This window comes from Oncorhynchus keta, chromosome 26 (assembly GCF_023373465.1).
Source record: "Oncorhynchus keta strain PuntledgeMale-10-30-2019 chromosome 26, Oket_V2, whole genome shotgun sequence".
Lineage (NCBI taxonomy): Eukaryota > Metazoa > Chordata > Actinopteri > Salmoniformes > Salmonidae > Oncorhynchus > Oncorhynchus keta.
In genome coordinates, this window is record NC_068446.1 from 30,129,462 (window position 1) to 30,154,682 (window position 25,221).

Consider the following 25,221-nt stretch of genomic DNA (forward strand, 5'->3'; position numbering starts at 1 on the left):
AGTCACTTTTGTGCAATTTTCACAAGTATGTGGTCAGTTTTCACAACTATTGTACAAAATTCATCTAGAAATACAGTTTTCACATTGCAATACATGTTCAAAAATAGTCATTGCCTTTTACAATGCAACACTCACGTTACTTTTGTTATGATTCTTTTCTCATTTGTTAAAATACATTTTATTACTTAATCTGTTAGCTCTTAATTGATCATCACTAAATTGAACACAGTGGCCATCATTCTTAAATGTAAGAAGTTTGGAACCACCAAAACGCTTCCTAGAGCTGGCCATCCGGCCAAACTGAGCAATCGGGAGAGAAGGTCATTGGTCAGTGAGGTGACCAAGGACCCGATGGTCACTCTGACAGCTCTGGTGTTCTCATCTTATCTACCAACATAGACAGGGCTCTAACTCCTCTAGCTCCACAATGAAATAGGGTGCAGGCCAGGCAGCAGGCTGTTAGTCAGCCTGCCAGCATAGTGGAGTCTGCCACTAGCACAGTCAGTGTAGTCAGCTCAGCTATCACCATTGAGACAGTGTCTGTGCCTCAACCTAGGTTGGGCAAAACTAAACATGGCAGTGTTCGCCTAAGCAATCTCACTAGGATAAAGACCACCTCCATTCCTGTCATTATTGAAAGAGATCATGATACCTCACCTGATATCTCAAAATAGGGCTACTTAATGTTAGATCCCTTACTTCAAAGGCAATTATAGTCAATGAACTAATCACTGATCATAATCTTGATGTGATTGGCCTGACTGAAACATGGCTTAAGCCTGATGAATTTACTGTGTTAAATGAGGCCTCACCTCCTGGCTACACTAGTGACCATATCCTCCGTGCATCCCGCAAAGGCGGAGGTGTTGCTAACATTTACGATAGCAAATTTCAATTTACAAAAAACAAAATGACGTTTTCGTCCTTTGAGCTTCTAGTCATGAAATTTATGCAGCCTACTCAATCACTTTTTATAGCTACTGTTTACAGGCCTCCTGGGCCATATACAGCGTTCCTCACTGAGTTCCCTGAATTCCTATCGGCAGATAATATTCTAATCTTTGGTGACTTTAATATTCACATGGAAAAGTCCACAGACCCACTCCAAAAGGCTTTCGGAGCCATCATCGACTCAGTGGGTATTGTCCAACATGTCTCTGGACCCACTCATTGTCACAGTCATACTCTGGACCTAGTTTTGTCCCATGGAATAAATGTTGTGGATCTTAATGTTTTTCCTCATAATCCTGGACTATCGGACCACCATTTTATTACGTTTGCAATTGCAACAAATAATCTGCTCAGACCCCAACCAAGGAACATCAAAAGTCGTGCTATAAATTCACAGACAACACAAAGATTCCTTGATGTCCTTCAAGATTCCCTGTCTACCCAAGGACGCCAGAGGACAAAAATCAGTTAACCACCTAACTGAGGAACTCAATTTAACCTTGCACAATACCCTAGATGCAGTTGCACCCCTAAAAACTAAAAACATTTCTCATAAGAAACTAGCTCCCTGGTACACAGAAAATACCCGAGCTCTGAAGCAAGCTTCCAGAAAATTGGAACGGAAATGGCGCCACACCAAACTCTCCTTCCAGACTCACATCAAACATCTCCAATCAAAAATCAAATCAAGAGTCGGCTTTCTATTCCGCAACAAAGCCTCCTTCACTCACGCTGCCAAGCTTACCCTAGTAAAACTGACTATCCTACCGATCCTCGACTTCGGCGATGTCATCTACAAAATGGCTTCCAACACTCTACTCAGCAAACTGGATGCAGTCTATCACAGTGCCATCCGTTTTGTCACTAAAGCACCTTATACCACCCACCACTGCGACTTGTATGCTCTAGTCGGCTGGCCCTCACTACATATTCGTCGCCAGACCCACTGGCTCCAGGTCATCTACAAGTCCATGCTAGGTAAAGCTCCGCCTTATCTCAGTTCACTGGTCACGATGGCAACACCCATCCGTAGCACGCGCTCCAGCAGGTGTATCTCACTGATCATCCCTAAAGCCAACACCTCATTTGGCCGCCTTTCGTTCCAGTACTCTGCTGCCTGTGACTGGAACGAATTGCAAAAATCGCTGAAGTTGGAGACTTTTATCTCCCTCACCAACTTCAAACATCAGCTATCCGAGCAGCTAACTGATCGCTGCAGCTGTACATAGTCTATAGGTAAATAGCTCACCCATTTTCACCTACCTCATTCCCATACTGTTTTTATACTGTTTTTATTTATTTACTTTTCTGCTCTTTTGCACACCAATATCTCTACCTGTACATGACCATCTGATCATTTATCACTCCAGTGTTAATCTGCAAAATTGTATTATTCGCCTACCTCCTCATGCCTTTTGCACACATTGTATATAGACTGCCCATTTTTTCTACTGTGTTATTGACTTGCTAATTGTTTACTCCATGTGTAACTCTGTGTTGTCTGTTCACACTGCTATGCTTTATCTTGGCCAGGTCGCAGTTGCAAATGAGAACTTGTTCTCAACTAGCCTACCTGGTTAAATAAAGGTGAAATAAAAAAATAAAAAAATAAAATAAAAAGTCTTCCGACTAGCTTGGAAAGACAGTACTGAAGAGCCCTTACTGCTGCTCGATCATCCTATTTTTCTAACTTAATTGAGGAAAATAAGAACAATCCAAAATTCCTTTTTGATACTGTCGCAAAGCTAACTAAAAAGCAGCATTCTCCAAGAGAGGATGACTTTCACTTTAGCAGTGATAAATTCAGGAACTTCTTTGAGGAAAATATTATGATTATTAGAAAGCAAATTACGGACTCCTCTTTAAATCTGCGTATTCCTTCAAAGCTCAGTTGTCCTGAGTCTGCACAACTCTGCCAGGACCTAGGATCAAGAGAGACGCTCAAGTGTTTTAGTACTATATCTCTTGACACAATGATGAAAATAATCATGGCCTCTAAACCTTCAAGCTGCACACTGGACCCTATTCCAACTAAACTACTAAGAGCTGCTTCCTGTGCTTGGCCCTCCTATGTTGAACATAATAAACGTCTCTCTATCCACCGGATGTGTACCAAACTCACTAAAAGTGGCAGTAATAAAGCCTCTCTTGAAAAAGCCGAACCTTGACCCAGAATATATAAAAAACTATCGGCCTATATCGAATCTTCCATTTCTCTCAAAAATTGTAGAAAAGGCTGTTGCGCAGCAACTCACTGCCTTCCTGAAGACAAACAATGTATATGAAATGCTTCAGTCTGGTTTTAGACCCCATCATAGCACTGAGACGGCACTTGTGAAGGTGGTAAATTATATTTTAATGGCATCGGACCGAGGCTCTGCATCTGTCCTCATGCTCCTAGACCTTAGTGCTGCTTTTGATACCATCGATCACCACATTCTTTTGGAGAGATTGGAAACCCAAATTGGTCTACACGGACAAGTTCTGGCCTGGTTTAGATCTTATCTGTCGGAAAGATATCAGTTTGTCTCTGTGAATGGTTTGTCCTCTGACAAATCAACTGTAAATTTCGGTGTTCCTCAAGGTTCCGTTTTAGGACCACTATTGTTTTCACTATATATTTTACCTCTTGGGGATGTTATTCGAAAACATAATGTTAACTTTCACTGCTATGCGGATGACACACAGCTGTACATTTCAATGAAACATGGTGAAGCCCCAAAATCGCCCTTGCTAGAAGCATGTGTTTCAGACATAAGGAAGTGGATGGCTGCAAACTTTCTACTTTTAAACTCGGACAAAACAGAGATGCTTGTTCTAGGTCCCAAGAAACAAAGAGATCTTCTGTTGAATCTGACAATTAATCTTAATGGTTGTACAGTCGTCTCAAATAAAACTGTGAAGGACCTCGGCGTTACCCTGGACCCTGATCTCTCTTTTGAAAAACATATCAAGACCATTTCAAGGACAGCTTTTTTTCCATCTACGTAACATTGCAAAAATCAGAAACTTTCTGTCCAAAAATGACACAGAAAAATGTATCCATGCTTTTGTCACTTCTAGGTTAGACTACTGCAATGTTCTACTTTCCGGCTACCCGGATAAAGCACTAAATAAACTTCAGTTAGTGCTAAATACGGCTGCTAGAATCCTGACTAGAACCCAAAAAATGTATCATATTACTCCAGTGCTAGCCTCCCTACACTGGCTTCCTGTCAAAGCAAGGGCTGATTTCAAGGTTTTACTGCTAACCTACAAAGCATTACATGGGCTTGCTCCTACTTATCTCTCTGATTTGGTCATGCCATACCAAAACGTACGGTACGGTCACAAGACGCAGGCCTCCTAATTGTCCCTAGAATTTCTAAGCAAACAGCTGGAGGCAGGGCTTTCTCCTATAGAGCTCCATTTTTATGGAACGGTCTGCCTACCCATGTCAGAGACGCAAACTCGGTCTCAACCTTTAAGTCTTTACTGAAGACTCATCTCTTCAGTGGGTCATATGATTGAGTGTAGTCTGGCCCAGGAGTGGGAGGGTGAACGGAAAGGCTCTGGAGCAACAAACCGCTCTTGCTGTCTCTGCCTGGCTGGTTCCCCTCTTTCCACTGGGATTCTCTGCCTCTAGCCCAATTACAGGGGCTGAGTCACTGGCTTACTGGGGCTCTCTCATGCCGTCCCTGGAAGGGGTGCGTCACCTGAGTGGGTTAATTCACTGTTGTGGTCATCCTGTCTGGGTTGGCGCCCCCCCTTGGGTTGTGCCATGGCGGGGATCTTTGTGGGCTATACTCAGCCTTGTCTCAGGATGGTAAGTTGGTGGTTGAAGATAACCCTCTAGTGGTGTGGGGGCTGTGCTTTGGCAAAGTGGGTGGGGTTATATCCTTCCTGTTTGGCCCTGTCCGGGGGGGTCCTCGGATGGGGCCACAGTGTCTCCTGACCCCTCCTGTCTCAGCCTCCAGTATTTATGCTGCAGTAGTTTATGTGTCAGGGGGGCTAGGGTCAGTTTATTGTATCTGGAGTACTTCTCCTGTCCTATTCGGTGTCCTGTGTGAATCTAAGTGTGCGTTCTCTAATTCTCTCCTTCTCTCTTTCTTTCTCTCTCTCTGAGGACCTGAGCCCTAGGACCATGCCCCAGGACTACCTGACATGATGACTCCTTGCTGTCCCCAGTCCACCTGGCCGTGCTGTTGCTCCAGTTTCAACTGTTCTGCCTTATTATTATTCGACCATGCTGGTCATTTATGAACATTTGAACATCTTGGCCATGTTCTGTTATAATCTCCACCCGGCACAGCCAGAAGAGGACTGGCCAACCCACATATGCTCTCTCTAATTCTCTCTTTCTTTCTCTCTCTCGGAGGACCTGAGCCCTAGGACCATGCCCCAGGACTACCTGACATGATGACTCCTTGCTGTCCCCAGTCCACCTGACCGTGCTGCTGCTCCAGTTTCAACTGTTCTACCTTATTATTATTCGACTATGCTGGTCATTTATGAACATTTGAACATCTTGGCCATGTTCTGTTATAATCTCCACCCGGCACAGCCAGAAGAGGACTGGCCACCCCACATAGCCTGGTTCCTCTCTAGGTTTCTTCCTAGGTTTTGGCCTTTCTAGGGAGTTTTTCCTAGCCACCGTGCTTCTACACCTGCATTGCTTGCTGTTTGGGGTTTTAGGCTGGGTTTCTGTACAGCACTTTGAGATATCAGCTGATGTACAAAGGGCTAGATAAATAAATTTGATTTGATTTGGTGTCCCTCTGTGGAGATGGGAGAACCTTCCAGAAGGACAACAATCTCTGCAGCACTCCATCAATCAGGCCTTTATGGTAGAGTGGCCAGACGTAAGCCACTCTGTAAAAGGCACATGACAGCCCGCTTGGAAAAGGGCCAAAAGTCACCTAAAGACTCTCAGACCATGAGAAACAAGATTCTCTGGTCTGATAAAACCAAGATTGAACTCTTTGGCCTGAATGCCAAGCTTCACGTCTGGAGGAAAGCTGGCACTATCCCGAACGGTGAAGCATGGTGGTGGCAGCATTATGCTGTTGGGATGTTTTCCAGTTGCAGGGACTGGGGGGACTAGTCAGGAAGCAAAAATGAATGGAGCAGAGAGATCCTTAATGAAAACCTGCTCCAGAGCGATCAGGACCTCAGACTGGGGAGAAGGTTCACCTTCCAACAAGACAAAGACCCCAAGCACACAGCCAAGACAACGCAAGTGTGGCTTCGGGACAAGTCTCTGAATGCCCAGCCAGAGCCCGGACTTGAACCCAATCGAACATCTCTTGAGAGACCTGAAAATAGCTGTGCAGCAACGCTCCCCATCCAACCTGACAGAGCTTGAGAGGATCTGCAGTGAAGAATGGGAGAAACTCCCCAAATACAGGTGTGCCAAGCTTGTAGTGTAATACTCAAGAATACTCAAGGCTGTAATTGCTGCCAAATATGTTTCAACAAAGTACTGAGTAAAAGGTATGAATACTTATGTAAATGTGATATTTAAAAAAAAAAAATTATAAATCAGCAAAAATGTTTTAAAAAATCTGGTTTTGCTTTGTCATTCTGGGATCTTGTGTTTTAGATTGATGGGGGAGGAAACGATTTAATCAATTTAAAATGAGGCTGTAACCTAACAAAATGTGGAAAAAGTCAAGGGGTCTGAATACTTTCTGAAGTCACTGTATATACAGTGCCGAAAGACAGATTAACCAGCATGGCTTGATCAGCTTAACCAGCATAGCTACCACAGCATTCTACAGCGATACACCACCCCATCTGGTTTGTGCTTAGTGGGACTATCATTTGTTTTTCAACAGGACAATGACCCAACACACCTCCAAGCTGTGTAAGGGCTATATGACCAAGAAGGGGAGTGATTGAGTGCTGCATCAGCTGACCTGGTCTCCACAATCACCTGACCTCAACCCAATTGAGATAGTTTGGGATGAGTTGGACCGCAGAATGAAGGAAAGCAGCCAAGTGCTCAGCATATGTGGGAACTCCAAGACTGTTGAAAAGCATTCCAGGTGAAGCAGGTTGAGTGAATTCCAAGAGTGTGCAAAGATGTCATCAAGGCAAAGGGTGGCTACTTTGAAGAATATAATATATGTTTTGATTTGTTAAACCATTTTTTGGTAACGAAATTATGCTATATATAGTAATGTGCTTATTATGGTGATAACTATTATTAATTTAATTCACAGTAAGTTTTAAAAAGTCTGATATTGACAAGATCAGATATGCACTTCATGTAACAATGCACCCCTTATACAGTAAACATGTATCCAAAAGGAAGTTGCTGGGGTGGGATTCACACTAAAAGCGTCTGCTATGTAAGTGGCATATATTATGGCATTACAGGACTGTATTGGCCAATGCAATTTTATAGTAAAGCAGTGTGAATCACACCCCAGGAGCTTCATTTTGGATACATGTTTACTGTATTGGGGATGCATTGTTACATACAGTACATCTCTGACCTTGTCAATATAAGATTTATTTTAATTTACTGTGAAGTAAAATTACAATAATCCTCATAATAGAACATTACAGTATATATATCACACTTTATATGTTTCTACTTTACAGACCTACATTTTCATTATGTACTTCTCAAAATCTTTAGTAGACAAACCGGTTTAAAATAGGGTCACCAAGCGGTTAAGTAATAGTAACGTTTATTTTAACAAATGAGAAGATAATCATCAAAAGTAAAATGAGCATTGCATTGTAAAAGGTAATCATTTTATATGAAAATATATTGCAATGTAAAACATGTATTTCTAGACGAAACACTGATTAATTAATGATTGGACTCTTTCTTTCTCCAATTTTCGCCTAAATCTCATACCCAAATCGAACTGCCTATTGCTCAGAACCTGAAGCAAAGATATGCATATTCTTGATACCATTTGAAAGGAAACACTTTGAAATTTGTGGAAATGTGAAATGAATTTAGGAGAATATAACACATTCGATCTGGTAAAAGATAATGCAAGAGAAAGGCCATAATATACTATTCCAGGTTAGGCGCCATTTAGATTCTGGCCACTAGTGTATGTGCAACTTTTTAGACTGATTCAATGAACCATTGCATTTCTGTTCAAACTGTTGTATCAAGACTGCCCAAATGTGCCTAATTGATTTATGACTACATGTTCAAGTTCATAACTGTGCACTCTCCTCAAACAATAGCATGGTATTATTTCACTGTAATAGCTACTGTAAATTGGACAGTGCAATTAGATTAACAAGAATTTGAACTTTCTGCCCATATCAGATATGTATATGTCCTGGGAAATGTTCTTGTTACTTACAACCTCATGCTAGTCACATTAGCCTATGTTAGCTCAACTGGACACTGATCCCATAGAGGTTAAATTAGGTGAAAAAAGTGGTTGTATGATTTTGTGTTGTACTTAGTCAAAAGAAGAAAAAAACAAAAAAAACAATTGAAAAATAAATAGGATATTCTAGTATTAAGAGCTCCCACCTCAACTATATATTTTCCACATGCAGTACTCAGGACATCAGTTCCGCCTCAAGATGGCAGTATCCTTTCTAGAATGACCTGAATACTGAAGCTACATCCCAGTAGTAACTTGCTACTGCACACACAAACTTGCTGCCATTCATTCTGCTGAATCCACCACAGCGGAAGCCTGCCCAGCCATCAAATCAAATACATTGTTATTGGTCCAGTACACATGGTTAGCTATAGACGCTAAGCAGACCATGCTGAACATTCAAGTACAGTACTATATGTTTTACCCACTTAAGCAAATGCATAAACACACCACCATTATGCTTCTTGATGCTTTCTTACGTACTCTGAAATGTGTGCACTTTGACTCTTAACTTTAATTCCACCATTTTTGCTAAGGTCTTGTACTCTGCCGTGTCCACTTACACAGTTGTGGGTGTGTGTGTGTGTGCGCACGTCTGATTCCCTCAGGGTGTCCTGTGGGGTGAACGGAGTCACGTGACGGCTCCCTCCACTCCCCTCACTTCAGGCCCTGCTCAGCCTGCCCCCCCACACACACACATCTAATCCTCCACTAATGACAGTTAAGCAGACTAAGAGTCCACTGTGTGAGTTGCATATTCCCACAAATGGTGTGTGTGGGTGCTCTCTCGTGTGTTATCCATGTGGTTATAAATGTTTCCTAGCTCAGCCTGTGATGAGAAGGCATACTGTCGGGAAAGTGTCCAAATCTCCACTTATTCTTCATCTTCACTGAGATAATGTCTATTTGTGCATGTTTGCGTATAATGAATCTAGTATTTTTGGTGAATACTTGAAGCTAACAATCTATTTTCAAACAACAAAACATCATGAATGGAGAACACCTACATTATACATGACTACAGTGAAGTGCAGAATGTCTTTAAGATTGACACAATGAATAAATGTGTTCGGTATCTCCGACACAGTAGGATGTGGTGTTATTTTCCAGGTTTAGGCCCACGGTAGACAACAGCCTGGGAGCTGTTGTCTACCGTCTCTGGTGACCACTTTGTGTGTGTGTCGTCTTTGTTATGACCTGAGGTAGTTGGGCACCCTGCTGTTTTCACAATGAACACACACAGAAGACATGTGTTCTTTCTTATGTTGATCAGGGACAGTGACCCTTGACCCCTGAACCCTGCCACCCTCTGCATCTACCCCCACTCTGCCCAACTCCCACCAGGAAGTATTTTGGGGGACGGGGAGGCTTGGAGCCTTGCCGCTGGCCATTCCCCTCCCTAGAGGAGAGGACTGAGGTGCATTTAAACCACTGCGGCAAAAACCCCACCAAAACTCTGCAGTCATTAATATGCACAAATGCAAATGAGGAGGTAATTAAGAGCCTGAGCTCTCTGGAGGCTCTTTGATTGCTAATTAATTCTAATCTGCAAAGAAAGGGGGAGGGGATGCAAAAAAAGGATGGAAGAATATAGAGATATAATGAAAGAGGGTCCAATACCTGAATTTCTTACATTCATAACTTTAGAAATCAAAGTTATTACCTGGGTTCATACGCTTAAAAATGACCCTAGTCATTTCAGCCAATAACAAAATCACAAACATTTTGGGAGAATAGCAATATGTACTTGATTATTTTCAAAATAAAGAAATATAGTCTAGGCATTATTGTTATATTTTGCTGATGTAATTTTTACCTAAATAGAGATCATGTTTTGAACAGAAAGGGTTGTGGTAAACAACAGAGTATCAGTGTAACGAGAGAACGTTAAACATACTGAAGCAGATTAGAACACACGGATAAACACACTTATGGCCTGATGTGTGTCAGGGAGAAAACAGAAAAAGGTCAGGTATCTTGGCAGAATGTGTTCTACTGCTGCAGCAGCTGTGTTGTGGAGTAGAGGAGATGTCATTTCATCACGTTTGCAAGCAATAACACCCCCCTCTTCTATTCTCTTGCTCAGACACATGCACACACGAACACACACACACACGCAGGCACTCACTCACACAGACACACACACTGCTGTTATTGTTGTTCCAGTGCTCCCAAGACACCAACAATCTCTGTCTCCCTCCCCCACTCACTCCCATCTATCTCCCTTTCTCTCCTTATTTTCCTCCTCCTGTCCTGGATCTGCCTGACATGCCTGCTCCAATTGATTTAGATTCAATTCAATTCAAACCTTGATCTGATTGTAATCATATGAATTTGCCCTCCCACACTTTCTACTCAGTATGTGACTATTACATTATATTTACAAAATGTCAAGCGACCAAAGATTGGGAAGTTTTGATATTGCTAGTGACCTCTCTCTCTGTCTCTCTCTCTCTCTCTCTCTCTCTCTGTGTCTCTGTCTCTGTATCTCTCTGTCTCTTTCTCCGTCTTTTGTTGCATTACCACATTTTTGCTCTCCTTCTCACTCATGGGACCGCAAGTCTGTTCCGTGGTGGGGGTTCTAATGTGCCTGCCTGACAGTGTTCTGTTCACCGTACCTGAAGTGTGGGTTGCAGAACAGGGGCTACCCATGGAATTACTGCGCAATAATGGGATTTCAAGATGGCAGGAGGGGTGTCAAAAATCACAAGAGAAAGGTAGTGGTCAGGAATCCACCTCATGTTAAAATGGGACAATAGGGTTTGTTGGGCTTTGTTAACACACAGTTGATTTGTTTTTGTCTGTGACATTCAGCATTATGTTCATTTTAGCTTTGGGATGGTTGTGAGATTCATTTTAAAGTCAATCCAAAAAGCTCTTTGGGAATTATAGTTTCAGTCAAATGCAATATACTATATTGGAAGTATAATACAGAACACATTTGTGTTCACATTTAACTTATTCTTTGTGTACTATGGGGGTAATTTGTGTACCATGAGGTTATCTACGAATTATTTGAATTTGAGGTGTCTTCACATCACATACAGTCTTAAACTTGTCTTTCCTCATAGCTAGCTGGCCTTGTAGCTTGTTAAACACTCTTCACTGTGCACCTTGCTGATATTACACAGGTGGGCATCTGAGCTTGGATAGTTTCTGCTCTGTGGGGGTCAGTTTACCATGAGTACAGAGAGCACAACAGATAGGTCCTCCTCCCCTCCCCCTTTACTTCTGCAGAGATAGACTCAAAATACAGGCATCCAGCCAACGCTATCAATCTATCCCCTGCTACCTTCAGCCCCTTTCATTGGAGCAATGCTTTCAAGGGGTACGGAAATATGAATCATTGCCCAAATACATAAGGTTTATTCTCTAAATACACATGTTGTGGACCAAATGCTTTTTTATGTCTGGTTAATGACATTCTCTCAAGGGATTGTCTTGATCCTGTAACAAGTTGCAGTGATGGGAGGGGCTAGCGTTTGAAGTGTTGTCGGTCTTGGCCTAGTTTCTTGTGTGATCAGAACCCTATGCACCTCTGCCCTTCCCCCACAACCAATCCAAAGCCTCTACCATTACTCAGTCATTGACTGTTAGGGGCTCAGTGTAGTGAGCAGCTTGTCTCACTGCTGTGTGATATAACCTGGTGATGTGGTTTGCATGAGTGGCTTTCTATAGACTGAACAGAGAGGATGCTGGGGAGGAGGGCTGGATTTGAAAAAAGATGTAAGAGACTGTTGAGACAGGTAGCACCAAACCACAAAACATAAAGAGGAAAGGTACATGCTGCCATTTGTTTAGTGTAAAATGGAACAAAGAGAACATTGGCCCACAAGGCTTTTTTTCCTTGTTCTCCCAGGAGTGGTGAATCCCCCTTTGTTTATTTGTTTCTGTTCTTTACATAATTAATTTGATAAATACATCTAATATTGCATTATTTGTACACTTAGTACACAATTATTACTTACATGAATTGGTCTATATTCAAAGATTTGTATACATTTGAATATTTTATACATGCCCAAATATATGACCGATTAGCACCAATGTGCAAAATATATGCTAATTTTTCTACGTGCATCTGGGGTTAATTACAGAGAGGAGGCAGGGAATGGCTTGAAGGAAGTAATGAGGGCAAATATGTCTGTTTCTCGCTCCAAATACATTCTGTCTTGTCTATTGTACTATTAATGCATTTGAAGATTGTATATTAAATATACAGTATTTTGGTATCCATTTGTTCTTCCAGTGACAATGATATATGATTATCATGATCTGGGGCTTCTAGGCTACCATTCTGCGACCTGTTAATCATAAACAACCATTGCAATATGACGGATGGTTAAATGATGTGATTTTAAATCATACTTGTCTATTTCCCTGGCACACACATTATTGATACAACATTTACAGGTACACTTAACTCAAATCAATACTCCATTTTATGTCCATTTTTTCATCTTCCACTCCACCTTTATTTCTTGGAGTTCACTATCCACTCCAATTTTCTATGAATTCATGTCTTTGATCCTTTAGTTAAAGGTTTTCAGACAATTTTTTTACCCCCCTTCACTCTGGCTGCCCTTGTACATGCTCTCCATGTCAGGCCCAGCTGTTAATACAAACTACTTGGAGAGCTTACAAGCCTCATTGCTAACACTGACAACAGCACTATTCTTACCCAGGGCCCAATAGTGGAAAAATATATATTTTCTTCTGCCAATTCCTTTTCAAACAGATGTTTCCATCTGTTCAAATTTTTATTTTTGATGAATAGATACCTTAATTCCGGATTTTTCAAGTGGCTGTCAGATAAGTGAATCAGATGTCCTTTTTTGACAGCAGGGATAATTTTCTGTGTTTTTTCTCCCTGCCTTCCATCAATGTGTTCAGTGTGTTAGTAAAGGTATTTATGGCCCATATGTGCATTTGTAGGCAATAACCCCATTACATTCCACAGATGGTCCCTGGGACTAATTAATGCACTGTGCTGCCGAGACTCTCCTACCCAGGGGACACCGTGATTATTTACCTATATATTCTATTGGCAGCCAATCCCTCTCTCTCTCCTGGCTATCCTAAGTGAATGGACAGTTAGATATTTAGTTGATGCTTTTAATAATTTCCATACAAAATCTTTGCTTTCCAACTGTAAACTTTGGCCACAACTTGGACCACAAACACAAATGGTTGTCATCATCCTCATCATAAACATCATCATCACATGTTTATCTACCCATTAGCCAGTCTGAACTTGATGTTGGTCATTGCATTCCTTATCGCATCCTTGCCTCGTGGTTGATCTAAAGGGTTTGTAGTTTCTACACGCAATGCTCTCCAACCCTGTTCCTGGAAAGCTACCCTACTGTTTCGCTCCAACCCCAGTTGTAACTGACCTGACTCAGCTTATCAACTGGCTAAATATTAGAATCAGGTGTGCTAGATTAGGGTTGGAGCAAAAACCTACAGAATGGTAGCTTTCCAGGAACAGGGTTGGAGAACCCTGTATGACAAGATTTAAGGCGGAGCCTCTGACATTAGTTATAAAGCAGCCATTAGAATAACATAAGACCAGCTGGAGTTGGTCAGCTGGTCTCAACACATAAGACATGCTATAAGAAACATATAAGCTGATTAAAACATATATTTCCAATAGTGTGTGATGCGCTTAGAGTTTACATATATATTGCCCTTCAGTGTAAAAACATTTGGTTTTGTTTTATTAGGGGAAGTGAGGTTGATTTAAAGTCATTGACATTCCAAAGCTGTGTATCTTTTGTGGTAATTTATAGAAAGATATAATCTAACTACCTAGCTATTAAGTCATATCTTTTTTTTCTTAACGTCTTAATCACCAAAACGTAGACTTCAATATATACCTCTTCGTCTCTCAACACATGCTCTCTCTCTCTCTCTGTCTCTCTCGCGCTCTCTCTGCAGCCAGACCTCCTCCCCTCCCCCCACATTCATGCTCTGTTAAAATCCTGTACTCTGTGATCCCATACTCTTTTCTTTCCGTCCTCTCTCAGTGGAGAAGACCAAGGAAGTTTAGTTTTATGGTTAAGGTTCAGCTTTTGTCAATAAATATTGTGTCCACAGTGAAAATAGCACGTAATCAATCAACAATATTTAGTGTCTAGAGAGTTTTCTCTGTTCATATCACCAGGTCAAGAAAAACTCAGGCCCAATAATAACATAGTTATCTATTATCTTTAAAAATATATATTATTCATTGATTGGCAAACATTTAGTAAAAACGGGATAGATAGGCTTATCAATGGTGTGAGCAGTTTTAAGGTGAGAATTGAGAGGGAAACAATTGATTAGGTAAGAAAATTGTCAAAAGAAAAATGGTTAAAGTCTAACGTTGTCATACTGTTAGACATGTGGTGTCTATCTGACCTTAAAATAGAAAGACAAACATTATAATAATGTAGAACAGCCTACTACTCTGAGAAAGCATTGCAATACACCCACAATAATATCTGGTAAATATGTGTGTGACCAATACAATTTAATTTGATTAAAGGCTAGATCATAAGGTCTGACAACAATTTGGTGATGTCCACTCTGTTGATACTACGGTGCGCATAGCCTATAAACCAATACAACTAGTATAGTGTGTGGTTGACATAGGCAATGAATGTTATTTATTTGACCATTTCACCCATCCGCTTAGAGTAGGCTAGGGCTACGCTTTCAAAATGTAGAGTGAGAAAAAAACGATAACCACAGCATTAAAATGATGTCAGAGTTTACACTGTAGCCCCCCTCACAGCCTTCATTATCACACAGCAAAAGCAAGCGTCAAGAAGAGGGAGGTTCCAAAATGTACTTCCGATCGGCTATTGGCTTCTGTGTCTGCTTGTCACTCATACCTGCTTTTCTATTGGCTATGCTCTTACGGATTTATCAATCCATCTCGGGAAACTGCTGTGTAATCACAGTGAACTTTCCTACAATAACCTTCCGCTGAAAGGCGTAGTCCTTTAGATCTCTTTTATTTTGAAGAGAACACCATGAACTGTTGACCAACGAACTAACATATGCGGTTGTTACATCAATGTAGATCGTTATATCTAATATTTTTTATTGTCCTATGAGCAAATATGTTGTCTTTCTATAGGCGTTTGAAATCGGACACCGCTGGCGTTGGGGCCCTCATTTCATGCGTAGGGATACGTTGTTGCTTTTGACAATGTGGACGGAGGTGGTTAAGATGTCTACTAGAAGAATGAAATCATCTTAATTGTAACAACAAAAAGGAAGACGTGAGATTAATAACTAGATATTGTTTGGATTCGGACTGGTTACATTGTACTAATGATATGATGTGGGTAGTGTAACAGAGCAAGGTTCAAGAGGAATAAGGAAGACATCTACAGCGATCCAATGTGTTTCACGCGCTGAGGTTGAAATTCTCTTGAAGTTTTATGTTTTTTCCCCCTGCGATACTCAGCCTTTCTTTTTACTGTTGGATGCCAGACATTTGAAGATTAAAGGTAAAAATGTTTCTGTTTCACACTCGCATGTAGTCGTTAAAATGCACGAATTCATTGTACCTAATGTAGGCCAATTGTAGAACGTATGACTCTACAATTATCAAAAGTTTTGGGAATGTGTGGTTGGAGCAGGGGGGTGTAAGTTTTTGTCTGGTTTCTAGTAAGGTGGCGAGTTCAGCCATCAAGTGTGTGATGGTCTCCGCACCAACCGTGTTGTGAGGGAAATTAGTCCTTTGTTCACCATAAATATATTGTAAGGTTATTCTGAATATGACTAATTGTGATGTGTTTGCCAGTCTCAATTTTCCAATAAAGAAGCCTGTTATGTGGTTATGACGAAAAACGAATTGACTGTAGCCTAAATAATGTTGAGGGGCATTATAAACTTGTGCTTTCATTTGTTCACCCTGCCATTTTAAAGGTTCATAACAAATGTAAAGCAAGTAACAAACCTTTCTATAACCAATAATACACAAAACCACCACCCCTTAATTTAATGAAAGTGGTTAAGCAGGCTAGACTTTAATTTATTTTATTGCACATTTGGCAGAACATTCCACCATCTCTCTGAACGAACTCAAATGCAAACTAACCTTGAGTTATATTTTGTAATATTTCAAAAGAAGCAACATATTTATTGCATTATTTCAAGGTCTTTCGCAGTTATTCAGAGGCCACTTTTTTTCAGTATCTTTCAGAAGCCCTTTTCATAAAGGTAATTCATTATTTTAAACTTTGTGTAGCTGGATATTCCACTACATTGAGCATTTTGGACCTGAATATCCTCCGGCTGAAAAGCATCCCTTTTCAGTATAGCTATATAGGACCTAGATGTGGCCTGTTATCATTGGAAACGGATAGCTGACTGTTTAGAAGAGTTTATAATCTGGAATAAATATTTACGTTGTTTCAGTCTTGGAAACTACGCGGAACAATGTGGGGTCAAATGTATTGTAACGAACTATCGTTGGACTGAGCAGATTTGTTTTTATACATTTGATCATGATGCCCATCCACACTGCTTGCTTCTATTTCTGTCGATGTTACATTCTGGTTGGCAACATTGACATTATATTCTGTTTCTAAGAAGCAACAGTTGAATTTAATTTTTTTAAACTCAAACATAAGCAATTTGTTATGATATTAACACAACTATCCAAAGCTCACTTACTAGCTGGTGATTTGGCTTCAATTTGCTCGAATATTTTCCGAAGTACATTATCCCAATGGATTTTATTTTGCTGTTAGATCTCAAATATTTGAGGACTATTCGGTCCGTTTTATCGAACGTGTGTATGTATGTATGTATATATGTATGTATATTTAATCATTTTTAGAAAAACGTGTTCCCTTTAGAAATACATTCTATAGGCCTAGTTTTGCACTTGGAGGACTTCTTTCCTTGTCTCTCGCATGTGTACAAGGCAATCATAGACGTAATCTGTTGCAACCGAATATTGTTTGTATGGTCAGTAGCAAAATATGCAATTCTGCATTACAAAATGTGTGTATCCACAAATTCCTTTTGTGGATTTCCATACCCACAACATTTTGGAACAGTAAATGTTTTTATGGTTTATGTTTGGCAAGGTTTGTGTATCCTTGGCCTACCACCTTATCCGAAAGTCTGGCAAAGCAACATTAGGCTTATTTACGCTTGGGCCTAGTGTTATATTAGGGTATTAAATTTGTTTTATTCAAGGTTAGGTTATGTAGGCCTAACCTGCCTTCACTTTCAATACAAAGGCCTATTCCTGATGGATCCTTTGCATGGTATATAGCCATTTGTATGGTCAAATTTGATCTCCTTTTGAATTTTTTTTTTACACAGGTATTCTCAGCCTTCAAAGAGTATATTCATGTTTCAATATGCTGAAGCATCATTGGGTGAAACTCCAAACACATAAATTCCTTGATCCCACAGTGTGGTTTTGGCTCTAAGGAACTACTACAAATACGAAGAAAGTAAGAATAGCTTTCATTTTGAAATGGATGTATTGTTACAAATCTGGTCTTTTACCTTTTACTTCTGAGAAGTTGCGTTTATTTTCTGGTTTAAGCCCCTATATTGTTGATTAAAGCAAATTGCACTAGTAATGGATTACAAAGAATGTGGTAAAAGTACACCACCTGTTGGTGCCCTAGTGCTTCTTTCCAGTTGCACTGGCAGTGTTTTTGTGTGGCATGTACTGCTGCTGCTGAGCATCCAAGCTCTTCCCTTTGTGCCTCAGGTGCATGTTGGAATGCAAAACACAGGGTAAATCCAGTATTCATGCTTATTTTTTATATATATATTTTTCATTTGACAAGGTTCCTCTGCGCTGACATATGGTAATCTGGTAATGACATGTTTGCATACATCCATTAGCTCTGCCTTTCACCCCTATTACCCAGTGCAAACAATGGTCCCAATTATGTCTAATTGTAAACCTAATATACTTTACTTTCATATAGAATTGGATGATTGACGTGCGTGTGATTTGTTGTGGAAGCATCAGAAAGGAAGACATGGTCTCAGAAGTGTGATTACTCTTGCTAAAGGTTGGATAAGGGATACAAAAAGTAAACAGGCCTACATGTTTCACATAGAACGTCTGATTCTCTTCTTTGCAGCCTGTGTAGTGAGCCTCACTATTAGTAGCTTATTTGGTCATGCCCAAAGGAGTTGATGACATTCTCTGGTTGTTCTTTAGGTTGTAGTTGTTCATATGTTATTATTACCAATAAATGAATTCACTGGCCTAACTTTTAACTCTGTTACAACAAAATAGTGTTTCCCATTTTTCCGGCCTATTGTTTGAGCAACCGTGTCCCATATGCCAAAATAGCCTTGACTCCTCACCCACGTCTGACGACAATTATTACCATGAAAAAGTCAGAGGCGATCAGGCGGCAGTGTTAAGGTTCTAGGGCTTCTGGGAAATAATTTAGTAAGAGGGGAAGGATCTTTAACTATTAGTCTGGGTACTCAACTCTTTACTCATCTGTGTCCATAGATAGTGGTAGGTAAGGGTCAATGACAAGGCCGAAAAAGCAGTATGTTACTGTCTGTATGTTCACTCATTTTCACAAGTGATAGAACTCATGAATTCTTTAGTAATATCAGCCAGTAATATCAAGTGTGATATTTTTTTTCTCAGTCACATTCAATGTGTTTGTACTCTCTAGTCTGGTTCCATTAAAAGTCAGTCTATCCTATTTGCGAATCTCTCTCGTAGGGTTGTTAGAGACTGAGGGGCATGAACGAGCAGCCGCAGCAGAGAATGGCTGCAGTGGGAACACAAGACAAGGAACTCAACGACCTCCTGGATTTCAGTGCGGTAAGAGAGAGTGGTCTAGGGGTCTGGGGCCAGGTCATAAGGGCTGCTGGGCCGGGTGGACGGTAGGGTGGACGAGAGAGATGAATGGGGAGGGACGGGCCCGTTACATCGCTCACCTCATGCTTTTTTTTTATCCTTTAACTCCTGCATGGCAGAAGTAGCTTAATTTCTCCCCAGATGTCATTTGGGGGAGAGAAAAAAATCTGTTTTACCCCCATCCCACATCAAAGTAAGGTCACCTGAATAAAACACAAGTCCAATGTGTTTATTCATTGGGTTTTAAATCAGTCTTTGAACATGAGAGAACATAATCTGCAGTAAGGTTGATTTATGGTTTGGGTTGACCTGAATGCTGAAGATTTATTTAGACTAGATGCATTTGATTCCTATGTTTGCAGTTATGTTTATATTTTGCTCCGAGTTTGGTTTATCTTATTTTGTGCACAACCTTGCAATAGTTTGATTGCTGATAAGTTCCAGGACTTTTAAAGGGATGCTCCATACTCTTGAGTGGTTCTGGCACTCTTAAAGTATACACAGCTGAAAAACCTTACATCATATTCACCTCAATACATGCTGTGTGAAATGGGGTAGCCCTGTCATTTGTGTCTCTTGAATAGCAGGTCTTTATAAATGGTCAGATGAATGGGATTTTGGTTAGGAGTTTTATCCACTTGCTGGCATCGGGCCTGTTATTTTTTTTCCCATTCATTTCTCCCATATGATTTCTGTCTTGGGCTTTTGAGTTGACATTCATGTCAGTGTTTCTCTCTGAATAAATGTAATATCCTTAGTATTGTTATGGAAAATTACCTTATACGGGGGACATCCATGGATTCAAGACCAGGAATTCTAATTAAGGTAAACGCTTGTCATCAGACTTGATGTCCCACATTAATTGATATCTCTCCACTAACCACAGCTTACTAATGTGATCTGCCCATGTATTTGATTTCCTCCATTATTTTAGCCTTATGTGTAACATTGGGAAATTCCATTGGTTCTGTTTCCTCTGTCAGTTAATGGGCCATTAGTGTGTGGAGTATCAACTATCATGCCCTCAATCAAGACCTTGGTTTGCTATGCACATCATTTGTGTAGCCACCACTCAAATCATAAACGTGTCCATAGTTCTATAAGTAGTAGCTAGGGAAGGCATCTAAACCCACTAGAGACAAAGGTGTGTGTGTGTGCCGTGCCGTGCTATGCCAGGATTGGCTGAAAATGCTGCAGTATGGCTGTCGCTGGCCCAGATGCCAAAGAGGCAGAAACATACAGTGGCTCATAAGATGGCATGTTAAACAAGCCACTGTAACCAGGGATCACTCTTATCTGTGTCCAGCCCACATTTCATATCACAGATGATCTAGTTTTACTGTATGTTCAATGAAGGTGTATTTATGAATTGATTTCCCACCTCTTCTAGATGTTTGCACCACCTGTGGCTAATGGGAAGAACAGACCGACGACACTCGCTAGCAGTCAGTTTGGTGGATCAGGTAAGATTCTATTCAGAATGCAAGATCCTGTCATCCTGAGCCTTGAATATCCTGCAGGGCCATACTTAAACTGTATTGTATGAAGCGTTAGTTTTTTTGATAGGGTCATTAAGTAATGGAGAATGGTTATGTAATGACAAAATATTTTGGTTGGAAGTACTAGGGCAGTGGTTAGTGCTTTGGTTCTATTGCACTATGCCTTCACCCATTCACTTGGTTATATAATTAAAGATGCTGTATATGGGGCGGCAGGTAGCCTATTGGTTAGAGCGTTGAACTAGTAACTGAAATGTTGCAAAATCAAATCCCCGAGCTGACAAGGTAAAAATCTGTAATTCTGTCCCTGAACAAGGCAGTTCTTAACTGACTTGCCTAGTAAAATAAAAATATAGATATTTGGGATTGACCTCTTACATCCTCTGTGTGCGGACACTATTTCATCACCTTTTGGTGCTGGTAGTAAGTTGGCCAGATCTAGTTACTTTGATCCGAGTTCTCCTCTGGAAACGTGAGAGCCTGCTCTGTCCCTCCATGTGTTCACATTTCCCCTCTTTGATCTAACCAAGATTATTCATCTGTGCTGAAGCTTCAGGACACTGTTCGTGCCTTTGAGCGCTGTGTTGTTGGATGACACTTAAGAGAAAAGCTTTCTGGAGTTCAGCAGAATTTCTTCATTTATGGTTGTTGAATGAGACCCATCTTTTTTTTGATAGGGTGATGAACAAGCTATCTTGGTAACCCTTTTAATTGATGGCAATATCTCAATTTAGAAAATGAGATCTATATACTTTATTTTGCATCTTTTTCTAGCACCAATATACAAAAACTCGCTTGTATTTTCCCACCTTAAACACCTGAAACCCCTGTGTAAGCTAGTAGCTTTTGCTGAATGTTATTAGTAAGTCATGTTCCTTCCCACTGTCACCCTGCCAACCTGCAGTGTGAAATGGAGTCACACTGCGCGGCCCCCAGAGTGAAAACTCCGCCACAGAGGAACAAAGACGGAAAAGGGCTTATGGACTTGAAACGACTCCCCCACCCCGAAGTGTAAAACACTCCTCCCCCAACTCCGCACAGGACTTTTCCCCCCACTGGTTCACAGGAAATGGCTTGAGCCTGAGACAATGCCCCTCACCCCCAGCTCTGGGGCACTTAACTGGCCCAGCATGGAGCGCTGGCTAGAGTAGGAGCCCTCTGAATGGGGATCAGTGGCAGGACTCAGTGTTTGTTTCTATTACAGCAGGCAATTACTTAGCAGTGAGGAGTTAATTCCTGCCCCCGTCCTAAGTGTGCCCCTTGGTCATTGACACCATTCGAATGTGATACTTCATGCTGTCACATTTAACTTTCAGAGAACTCCAGGTATCTCGTAATAGCATTTGAGTGCCACAGCACAAACCTCCATAGATGCCAACCTCTAGAGAATCTATATGAGATTGAGACAAGCCTATCAATCCGTGGAGCAAAATCAGGGTGTCCATAAACAACAATTCAGGCTTGTGTGTAAGCTACAAAGTATTGCACTTTGATGTTTTTATCAGTCATGGAAATAAAAGTGCTGAAAACATGTTGGCTCACTATTTAAAAAGATGAAACAAAGTTGTAGGATGAAAAAGTAGTTTTGTTGCAGTTACAGCTGATTAGCGCTAGTTAATGCTACCTAGTCCAAAAAATTACAAATTGGAGTCAAGTATCGCAATAATATTGCGATGTGTTACTGTCGTTTGTTTTTTGTTTTTTTTCATCCCTCAATCCCCTTGTTATAAAATCAAATATAAAGTGCCTACAGAAAGTATTCGTACCCCTTGACTTATTCCATATTTGTTACAGCCTGAATTTCTCACCCATTTACACTCAATACCCCACATTTATTCAAAATAAAATACAGAAATATCTCATTTACATACAGTACCAGTCAAAAGTTTGGACACATACCCATTCAAGGGTTTTTCTTTTGACTATTTTCTACATTGTAGAATAATAGTGAAGACATAAGCTATGAAATATCACATGGAATCATTTAGTAACAAAGTGTTAAACAAATCAAATTATATTTCATATTCTTCAAAGAATCCACCCTTTGCCTTGATGACAGCTTTGAACTCTTGGCATTTTCTCAACCAGCTTCACCTGGAATGCTTTTCCTTCACTCTGCGCTCCAATTTATCCTAAACCATCTCAATTGGGTAGAGGTCGGGGGATTGTGGAGGCCAGGTCACCTGATGATCACTCTCCTTCTTGGTCAAATTTCCCTTACGCAGCATGGAGGTGTGTTGAGTCATTGTCCTGTTGAAAACAAATGATAGTCCCACTAAGCACAAACCAGATGGGATGGCGTATCGCTGCAGAATGCTGTGGTATCCATGCTTTTGAAGTGTGCCTTGATTTCTAAATAAATCAGTGTCCCCAGTAAAGCACCATCATACCACCACCTCCTCCATGCTTGACGGTGGATCATCCGTTCACCTTCTCTGTGTCTCAAAGACACAGCGGTTGGAACCAAGAATCTCAAATTTGGACTCATTAGACCAAAGGACAGATTTCCACCGGTCTAATGTCTATTGCTCGTGTTTCTTGGCTCAAGCAAGTCTCTTCTTATTGGTGTCCTTTAGTAGTGGTTTATTTGCAGCAATTTGACCATGAAGGCCTGATTCAAGCAGTGACAGTTTATGTTGAGATGTGTCTGTTCCTTGAACTCTGAATAATTTATTTGGGCTGCATTTTCTGAGGCTGTTAACTCCCATTGAACTCATCCTCTGCAGTAGAGGTATCTCTGGGTCTTCCTTTCCTGTGGCGGTCCTCATGAGAGCCAGTTTCATCATAGCGCTTGATGGTTTTTGAGACTGCACTTGTAAAAAACGTTCAAAGTTCTTAATTTTCCACATTGACTGACCTTCATGTCTTAAAGGTTAAAGTAATGATGGACTGTCGTTTCTCTTTGCTTATTTGAGCTGTTCTTGCCATAATATGGACTTGGTCTTTTCCCAAATATGTCTATCGTCTTTATACCACCCCTACCTTGTCACAACACAACTGATTTGCTCAAATGCATTTAAAAGGAAAGAAATTCCACAATTGAACTTTTAACAAGGCACACCTGTTAATTGAAATGGGTTCCAGGTGACTACCTCATGAAGCTGGTTGAGAGAATTCCAAGAGTGTGCAAAGCTGTCATCAAGGTAAAGGCTGGCTACTTTGAAGAATCTCAAATATATTTTGATTTGTTTAATACTTGTTTGTTTACTACATTATCCCCTATGTGTTTCATAGTTTTGATATATTCACTATTATTCTACAATGTAGTAAAAATAAACAAACCCTTGAATGAGAGTAGGTGTGTCCAAACTTTGGCTGATACTGTATATACCCCCCCAGTCAATACTTTGTAGAAGCACCATGGGCAGCGATTACAGCTGTGAGTCTTTCTGGGTAAATCGAAGTGCTTTCCACGCCTGGATTGTGCAACATTTGCCCATTCTTTTCAAAATTCTTCAAGTTTTGTCAAATTGTTCGTTGATCATTGCTAGACATCATTTTCAGATTTTTGCCATAGATTATTAAGTAGATTGAAGTCCAAACTAACTCTGGAACATTCACTGTCTTGGTAAGCAACTCCTGTGTAGATTTGGCCTTGTGTTTTAGGTTATTGTCCTTCTGAAAGGTGAATTAATCTCCCATAATCTGGTGGAAAGCAGACTGATCCAGGTTTTGCCTGTGCTTAGTGACTCTCCAGTCCTTAACAATTACAAGCATACCCATAACATGATGCAGCCACCACTATGCTTAAAAATATGGAGAGTGGTGCTCAGTGATATGTTTTGGGCAAATCCAACACAACACAACTCTTTGTATTCAGGACATAAAATTAATTTCATTTGTTACAGGATCACTTTGTGCCTTGGTGTAAACAGGATGCATGTTTTGGAATTTTTATTCGGTACAGGCTCCTTTTCTGTCTGTCAGTTAGGTTGGTATTATACAGTAACTCCAATGTCTCCTATCACAGCCATTAAACTCTGGAACATGTTTTAAAGTCACCTTTGGCCTCATGGTGAAATCCTTGAGCGGTTTCCTTCCTCTCCGGCAACTGAGTAAGGAAGGATGCCTCTGTCTTTGCGGTGACTGGGTGCATTGATACACCATTCAAAATGTAATTAATAACTTCACCATGTTCAGTGGGATATTCATGGTCAGCGTTTTTTAACGAATATACCAATATGTGCCCTTTGCGAGGCATTGAAAAACCTTGCTGGTATTTGTTGTTGAATCTGTTTGAAATTCACTGCTTGACTGAGGGAACTGTGGGTTAGAGATGTCATTAAAAAAAATCATGTTATAAACACTTGCACATGAGTGAGTCCATGAAACTTATTATGCGACTTAAGCACATTTTTACTCCTTAACATATTTAAGCTTGCCATAATTAAGGGGTTGAATACTTATTGACTCAAGACATTTGTAAAAAAAAAAAATAATAATAATAATTCTAAAAGCATTATTCCACTTTGACATTATGGGGTATTGTGTATAGGCCAGTGTCAAAACATTTAAATGTAATGCATTTTTAAATTCAGACTCTAACACAACAACATGTGAAAGTCAA

General features: G+C 40.5%; 1 protein-coding gene across 7 annotated transcripts in view; it reads left to right on the plus strand.

Moving 5' to 3' along the window:
- Positions 1-15,291: 15,291 nt before the first annotated feature.
- The window catches only part of LOC118359234 (transcription factor E2-alpha-like), a 32,150-nt gene continuing 22,220 nt past the window's right edge, over positions 15,292-25,221 (plus strand). For 2 of the 7 annotated variants that reach the window (XM_052480531.1, XM_035737632.2), the window contains exons 1-3: positions 15,292-15,799; positions 19,018-19,119; positions 20,546-20,618. In XM_052480531.1, coding sequence (XP_052336491.1) covers positions 19,039-19,119; positions 20,546-20,618 — 154 coding nt within the window. In that variant the 5' untranslated portion in view covers positions 15,292-15,799; positions 19,018-19,038. The remainder of the gene's footprint in view (positions 15,800-19,017; positions 19,120-20,545; positions 20,619-25,221) is intronic. The other 5 variants (XM_035737630.2, XM_035737629.2, XM_035737627.2 and 2 more) reach the window with 4 other exon arrangements.